General features: G+C 46.1%; 1 protein-coding gene across 2 annotated transcripts in view; it reads left to right on the plus strand.

The window, feature by feature from the left end:
* Spata45 (spermatogenesis associated 45) overlaps positions 1-3,905 on the plus strand; it is an 11,497-nt gene extending 7,592 nt beyond the window's left edge. For both annotated transcript variants that reach the window (XM_010642556.1, XM_010642555.2), the window contains one exon: positions 3,874-3,905. In XM_010642556.1, coding sequence (XP_010640858.1) covers positions 3,874-3,893 — 20 coding nt within the window. In that variant the 3' untranslated portion in view covers positions 3,894-3,905. The remainder of the gene's footprint in view (positions 1-3,873) is intronic.
* Positions 3,906-8,510: the final 4,605 nt, after the last annotated feature.

Consider the following 8,510-nt stretch of genomic DNA (forward strand, 5'->3'; position numbering starts at 1 on the left):
TCTCTCTCTCTCTCTCTCTCTCTCTCTCTCTCTCTCTCTCTCTTTCTTGAGACAAGATCTCACTATGTAGTTTTGCTGGCCTTCAACTCACTATGTAGCTCAGGCTGGCCTCAAACTTGGGATGATCCTCCTGTTTCAGCCTCCCATGTGCTGAGATTACTGGCATGTGCCACCTAGCAGGTTGGGGCAGCATCCTTTTTCAACACTCTTCAACTCTTTTCCTACTTAAAACAAAACAACAACCTATTCACTACTAAATGATAAGCTCTGTGAAAGCAGCTATTGTACTTGTTTCCTCACTGCATTATCCTCACTCCCCACAAGTGTCTGGCACAAATTTGGCACTGAGAAAATGTTTGTTGACTGACTAGGTATTGGCACATGGAATATGTTTTTCCAGAAGTAATAGTGGCTCTTACCTCATCCCTCTTAAGAACAATAGCCATGACCTTGGATGATGGTCCACCATTTTAGAATTTCCCATGGTACCGTAGTTGGTTGCTGTAGAATAATCTTTAGAAATGGAAGAGGACAATGATAAGGTGCGTTTTGCTAGACACATTCAATAAGAATTACCAGAGAGGTGGGTTCTTGCTGCAACTGTACCTAACCTTGTGTTTTAGGAGCCTTTGGAGACTGCTTGTGAAAAGGAGAAGAGCTAGGGAAGGTTCAGAGATGCCAGCTGAAAAAGTAGACCTGGAATGCCTTAGGCTGTACTTGTTGGGAGGTTCTGGTCAGAGCTCAGAAGACCAGAATGATGATAGGAAAGCTGCCATCCTTGGGAGGTTTCTGCTGGGAAGAAAGACTGGATTGGCTGTTGGATTCCAGACAATGTGTGCTATGGCTTGGTAAAAAGCTTCTCTGCATTTTGCTCATGCCCAGAGACTGCCTGAGACTGATATTAAGGGTGGCAGACTAATTAATCTTGCAGAAGAAATTTCAAGGCAGTCTAATGTTGAGGTAGTAGCATGGATACTGTTAGGGGATTTTAGCCAGATTTGAGAATCAAGAGCAAAGAGCCCATTAAAATGATTAAAAACATTGCGAGTTTGACCAGAAAGTAAACTCCAGTAAAGTTGCAGCCTGAGAAGATGGAACAGAAGAAAAACTTGTTGCTCAAAAAACTAGCAAGGAAAAAAAAAAAAACCTAGCAAGAAAAAGCCAAATATTTCAGAAGAGGACATCACAAGAACGAACAGGACTCCAGCCTTTGCAGCCTCAGAGTTGCAAAGGTAAAAGAATTTGCTTTGAGAAGAGAACCCCATGGCTCTGTTCCAGAACGGCTGTGGCCTAGGGGAGTCAGTCCTTGGGATTTGGTTCATAGGCATTCCACCCCTACAGCCAAGAGAGAAGGAAGCCTGGCCACTGCTCCAGCTGGCAGCAGGCCTAGGCATCATCCATGTGGTGCTGGTTTTAGGTACATATAGAATACAAGAGCTATGGGGTCAGGAAGGCTTCCACCCAGATCTCAGAAGAAGGCCTGGGAGGCCAGGCAGCGTGCCCCAGAGAAGGCAGTGTGTGAAGCTCTGAGTATGAAACCAAAGGTGCAGTGGAGACCCCAGAAGTTTGGAGAAGTCAGGAGTGTGGATCATCTGAAGAAAACTGCAAGGAGGGTGCAGAGCCGGCCCAAGAGAGGAGCTGTGGGAGCTGCAACCGCTAGAAGTGCTGTAGGGGTGGAGCCCCCCAAGCCCTTGGGGTTCACATCTTGCCACAGACTGTCTTGGATTCCCGACATGAAACTGCAGGACTTAGTGATTGTCCCGCTAGATTTTGGTCTGGCTTTGTTCCCATTCCTTTCTATCCTTCTGTTTGTATTGTTTGGAATGGAAATGTCCATCTTTGCTATTGACTGTTGGAAGTGTTTAACTTTCTTTTCATTTGTATAAAGGCTCAAAGCTAAGAGTTTGCCTAAAATCTCAGAGGAGACTTTGAACTCAGACTTTCCAGAATGCTGAAAATGTTAGACTATGGCAACTCTTGAAGACGGATTATTATTATTATTATTATTTTGGCCTAAAGGGATGTGTATGAGCCTTAAGGGGGCCAGAGGTGGAATTTTATGGCTTGTGTCTAGATGTTCCCCCGAAGTCTCATGCAGTCATAGGTGGGACTGTGCAGTACTGGGACTAAAGGTGCTAGGATTGAGGGTGGGGATGATTAAATCAGTCCACTGATTGGTTTAGCATCATCTTAATTCCAGTAGCTGGGATACCATATAAGGGACAGAAAGTGGCTTGTCTGCTTTCTTGCTTGCTTTGCCACCTTCTTCCCACTGTAAACTGTTTCTCCTCTGTGTTGCCCCTCTGCCATGCCACCCTGCCTTGGAGCCAGCCAATTATGCACTGAGACTTCTACAAACTGAGCCAAATAAACCTTTCCTCCTTTAGGTGTTGAGTATTTTGTCTCAGCAATGAGAACCATATCTAAGACAGTCAGATGGTGATAACTGGTTAAGTGTTAGGGGAAACAAAGAAGCAGAGGTGTGCGATTTGGAAATGCTGGGTGGGGATGCATTGCTGCCCGAACAACTAGATACATAAGGGTTCGTACCCAAGGCATAGACAGTGGTGGTTAACCTGGTGGTGGTCTAAGCTTATGAGGAGTTATATTGAGCTTAACATGAGCTTCTCACATAATGCATTCTTCAGCAGGAAGCTCAAATGTATCATGTCCTGCAACAAATTATTCATCCATCCATCCATCCAATCATTCAATAAGCACTGAGTATTTAGTGCCATGCAATGAGGAAAATTATTTAAATAAACAATCACGGGTCAACTCTCTGTTACTATAACAAATAGCTGAGGTGGTCAACTTATGAAGAGAAAAGGTTATTTCCGCTCACTGTTTTAGTGCTGGAAATCTAACCCACATCCTAAGCAAGAGCTCTATCATGGAGCTGCACCCGCAGCCTGAAGGTGAGGTTTAGAAACACCAAATGCCTAAAAGTATCAGATTAGTTAATGGCAGAGTCCAAGATCAGGCAGATCCATTGCTTTGGGGCCTCTGGTAAGGCTCACAGATGGCAATGGAGGGGAGTGTATGGTGGAGAAAAACTGCTCACTTTATGGCCAAATTGCCAAAGAGAAAGGGGCCAGGGCCCCGCAGTCCCTGTGGAAGGGCACACTCCTAATGACCTAAAGACTTCTGCCTGGGCCCCACCCTTCAAGGTCCCACCACCTCCCAGTAGTGCCAAAGTTTCATTTAACACAAGGGCCTCAAGGGGCCGGGGATTTAGCTCAGTGGTTCTGCCCGCCTTGCAAGCGCAAGGACCTGAGATCAATCCCCGGTACCAAAAAAAAAAAACCCAAACAAACAAACAAACCAAAAAAACCCACAAGGGCCTCTGGGGAAATTCCAAATCAAAACTATAGCAAGAGCCCTGAGTGTTGAAGGCAAGGGAGGCTAGGGTTTTGCTTAGAGCACCCGGCACTTTGGCTTCCCTTTGCTTCCGTCCATGGTGATGTGAAGACCAGGGAAGGAGTTTTCCTGGCCAGAGGTCTCAAGCTCTCTCCTCGAGTCCTCCACGCGGAGATCTGGAGGCCAAGGGAGATAGTGTTGCTTGGACATAAACTCTTCAGAGCTAAAGACTTGGGTCCAAGTTCTGCCTCTGCCATTAACTAGTCTCACGCACTGAGTGATTTATTGTCTCTAAGCTTCAGTTTCAGAGGGTGAAGGTCCATGATAAAGCACTTTCTCAGCAAGCACAAGGCTCTGGGTCAGATCTTCAGCACTTCAAACAAATCGAAACACTCTATCCTTAACCTTAGTTTTTGTACCTATAAGATAGTATTTGTCCCATCTGCCCTTCATGTTATTTTGGAAACTATGAAACATATTATGTTATAAACATGTATTTTTTTTATTTTTCAGATAATGCTATATTTGGATAAAGTGCATCTCTGGAGACTCACAAATACATTGTCTTTGATCCTTCAATGTCTGTGTAAATTATTTAGAAATATTAATTACAAAGGAAGCTAAACAAATTAGTTGACCAGACCATAATTTTTTCTTTTGTACCAGGAATCAAACTCGGGTCCTTGCGCTTGTAAGGCAGGTGCCAGAACCACTGAGCTAAATCCCCTGCCCTAGACTATAAAATATTTGAGTCATATAAAACTTACATCTTCATTCATTCCATTCCAAGATTTAAAATTTAGTGTTTTGAGTATTAAGAATCATTAGATTCTGAATCATTAGTATTCTGAATCATTAGACACTTTCAAAGGTGAATTATCTAAAGTGTGTAGTGATCTCTGTACTGATCAAAAATGTCTAAGTATGAGTTTACTTTTGTTTCTGTGAGTCAGAGGAACATGGTGACTGGTCATACTGGTTAGGTTGAAAGTTGGTTGCCCAAGATAATGCCACCAATTGCTTAATTACATTAATTATTTGTCAGACATACAATTTTGATTATTTAAATAAGTGCATACTTGATAGGCAAAATAAGTTGCCCACAGTTAGAGATTTTTGTTATGTTTCATTTCCTTTCCCTAAAGTGAGCTTAGAATCATCTCGTGGCCAAACCATGTTGTCACCTAGGTCTCATTGCTTCTTGGTTAGCAGAATTTCACCTTTCAGCTCAGTGTGGGCTCCTTTTTGGAGTTAACAACATATCTATAAAGCAAGCACAGTGCTGCCTGACCTGGGACCCTGTGGATTCTTGGGATCTGTCTTTACATCAAGAAAAGACTAGTCTTTATTTGGATACTCTCTGCCTCTGTAGAAAGCTCAGATCCACGTGGGAAGGGATCTGGCCTACAGCCCTGCCTCAGCCACCATGGCCTGAGGGCACCCTTGGATGAAGGGAGAAAGAGCCAGACCTGGAACTGATCTTTGACTTCCCAAAAGACGGACGTCTCATTTCAAGGACAGAGAAGGGTTGCCAGCCACCAATTCATGGGCAGTGACAGAGATGAAACTCTGGATCCCATGGTTGGTGGCATGAATCCTCCTTGTCCCCTACCCTCCAGACACAGAGCCACACACACAGGGAGCATCCCTTGGCCTGGAAGGAGACACTGTCTTTATTACCCCAGACAGAGGGCACACCGCGCACCCAGAGGGGACTGTCCCCTTATTCCAGGCAGAGTCTGGAAGGAGCCCCAGTGCCTCTGCTCCCTAGATCTGCAGACACAGAGACTAGGGAGAAGTCTCTCAACACGAAGCAGCCCCCGCATGGATGATTAAATGTCATTTTATGTTTGGGCTCCATGCATCTGAGTCGCTGGTGACAAGCACCCAGGGAAAGTGCCTGGTTGTACACAATGACCTGCTTCCCTTACCTCCCTTTTCTGTAAGCCCAGCCTGTCTCCCCTCACACTCCACACCCCTCACCTCTCGCTTCATGGAACCACTCGTGGTCTCTGAATTTGTCTTCTTTTACCTATCCTTTACCCAATTTTGCCATAGGCAAGATTTGACTGAAAGAGAAGCTTCTCCAGGGAGGAAGGCTTCCTTCGTGCCCTCCAATCTGCCGCTGCAGCTTCTGCTCTGTCCGCTGTATGCCCCACAACAGACTTGGGCTAAAACCAGAACCTCCCAAGTGACAAAACAATATTTGGACTTTGATCCCACCTGCAAAGGCAGGAAGTCCGGCCACCCTCTCCCCCTGCAGGGCACAGGCTTCCTTGGTAAACACTGGGTGACCGGCTTTCCTCCTTTTCTGCCTGGCTTCCGGTCAGGCTATTGCTGGCTCCGGAGGCTTCCTTAGGCACCCGGGACCCCAGGAAAGGTGTCAGTCCCCTCTCCGCCATTGTTGCTGCAGCCACAGCCTGCTCCCCAAGAGAGTGGGGAGCTGCTCCCCTCTGTCCCTGCAATGGCAGAGGGCAGCCTGGCCATCAGGAACCCAGCATCCATCAGCCTGTGGCCGTCTACAGAAGGCCTCCGGGGTTTGGTTTGTTTGGTTGATTTTGGTACTGGGGATTGAACCCAAGTCCTTGGCACTGAGATGTGTCTCCAGCCCTTTTTTATTTTGAGATAGTGTCTTATTAAATCCCTAAATTGCTCAGGCTGGGCTCAAACCTGCAATTCGCCGGCCTGTCTCCCAGAATGCTAGGATCACAGGTGTGTACTGTCACACCTGTCTGAACTGAAGAGCCTGAGGCAATAGGTGGACTGTATTGCACCCAGAGGAAAGGGGTGTGGTGGGCAGGGTGAGGACAGGCTCACTCAAGTCTGCACTTTTCAGTGCTTCCTGCAGAACGGTGGAGAAGAGAAGTTGCAGGAGGAGGGTCAGAGACCGGAACGTTCAGTTCCCACGGCGACTTTCATCCTGCAGCTCTCCCCTCTGAGGCCCCTCATACTCACCTTCGAGGATGAGTGCTACAGGGTCAGAGCCACCCCATCCGAGGCTGTGTAACGGCAGCACAGTTCTTACACAAAGCAAGTCTTTCCCCCGGTCTCTCTCTTCCCTCCCCTCCTCCTCCTCCTCCTCCTCTCTCTCTTTTCTGGCACTGGGATCAAATCCAGGGCCTTGCACATGCTGCACAAGCACCCTACCATTGAGCTATATCCCCACCTCTTTGCATCTTTGAGACAGAGGCTCCACTAAGTCACCCAGCCTGGCCTTGAACTTGGCAGTCGTCTCGGCTTCCCCAAAGCTGGGGATACAGGCCACTGAGTTTCTGTGCGGGGTGGGACTGACCCGGGTCTGGCTGGTAGTTTGGTGCCCTCACCTGCCTTCTACTCAGAAGCCCATCCAGGAAGGTGCTCCAGGGAGAACTTTACTTTCTTATCTTTCTGGAGCACTTTTTCCCTGGCAGTTTTTTGTCCGAGGAGAATGAAATCTTTTGGTCCCTTAATTCCACGGATCATTTCCTTTAAATCTCATTTGCTTCTTTGTTCTATTTATTTTTGTCATTATTTTTAGGATTAGAATGCACACTACACCCCATGACACTCATTTGATCTCTTTCGGCCATAGCAGAGAAGATGGCACCACCATTTATCAGTCGTGCTGTGGAGATGTGGAATGAAATCTTTACCAAATTATGTGTGCAAATAAGTGAAATACTTTGCCCCCAAATATAAAGGATTGTTGAGCCGAAGACAATCCAAATGCAGGGAGCTCTCTGTTCCCATTTGCCTCATGAGGGGACAGAGATTCACAAAGACAGACCAACTCTCTCTCTCTCTCTCTCTCTCTCTCTCTCTCTCTCGCTATCTGTCTTTCCTGCCTAAACCTGGAGATAACCCTCCTGCCTCAGCCTCCCAGAGCCCTAGGATTACAGGTGTTTGGATGCACAGATTCTTTACAGTGCTTGCTTATTAGTTCAGGATAGTGGCACCAGAGGAATCTGTGAGGGGACTTTCTGCTCATGAACTTATCTTCTGAGTTTTTCTGCTTCTGAAGCCTAGGACTGCTCCCTCTTGTCATTTCTCTAGAATGTATTCTTTGTTGAAATACTCTTTAAGGCAGATCCTAACTGGCTGACGTGAGTGACATTTCTCCCATGTGATGTCCACTGCAAGTGTTAATAAACTTGCTTTTTCTCTTATAATCTACCTTTGCTATAGGAGTCTGTCTCAACTACATTTGTGAATTGAAGAAAATTTTATTTTATCTCTCTTACCTTTCAGATTCCTAGATAACCAATACTTTTTCCTTAGGATAAAATAAATTTTGTTTTACTACCAATCCCTAAAATTTGTCCTTTTATAGTTTAAGGAAACATTAATTAGATATGTATGACACTGGCAACAAAATACATTGGTGGGCTTTCATAAGGTTTCTACTTTATTTTGGAGATCCCTGGGAACATTGTTCTGTGAAAGTTTTCCTAGGTTGGACAGGTATTTTAGAACAGACAGAGTGATTTCGATTTTATTCTCCTAGAGGCACTGGGATAGATCGGGTGAACTTTAAATAGCCCTTTCAGATGTGTGACCCCCCTTCCTCCCAGAAAAAATCTCTATTGAGTAACGAGTACCACTATAAAACGTTTCTCCATCTTCTACTTGTCTTTAGTTTTACTTTTAACCTCCTTCTTTACCCCCAGCCCTGAAAGTCCCATCAGAGGTTGGGAAGGGACAGGAAGATGTCAGAACAGCAATGATTGCAACACACACCATCCTAGTTTGTGTCAGTGTCAAGGTAATGGCTGAGTTTGAGTTCTTCAGAGAAACAGAAGCAATTCTGTGCATGTGGGCAGAGGAGAGAATTGACTCACTGTTGTGAAGGCTGGCAAGTCCAAACTCTGCAGGGTAGCGAGGCCGGTGGACTAGACTCCAAGAAAGAACTGGTACTGCAGCTGGAGGGCCAGGCAGTCGGCTGGCAGACTTTCTTCCTGCTTGGGGAGGTCAGTCTCTCTCCATCTGAGGCCTCCAGCAGATTAGATGAGGTAGTCTCAGCTGTGGGAAGCAATCTGCTTTCCTCATAGTCCACTAATTTAAGTGTTAATCTAATTGAAAACACATCTTGCCGGGTGTGGTGGCGCATGCCTGTAATCCCAGCCCTCTCGGGAGGCTGAGGCAGGAGGATCGCTGTGAGTTCGAGACCAGCC

The sequence above is a fragment of the Fukomys damarensis genome, unplaced genomic scaffold (assembly GCF_012274545.1).
Source record: "Fukomys damarensis isolate Sample0158 unplaced genomic scaffold, DMR_v1.0_HiC HiC_scaffold_11, whole genome shotgun sequence".
Classification (NCBI taxonomy): Eukaryota; Metazoa; Chordata; class Mammalia; order Rodentia; family Bathyergidae; genus Fukomys; species Fukomys damarensis.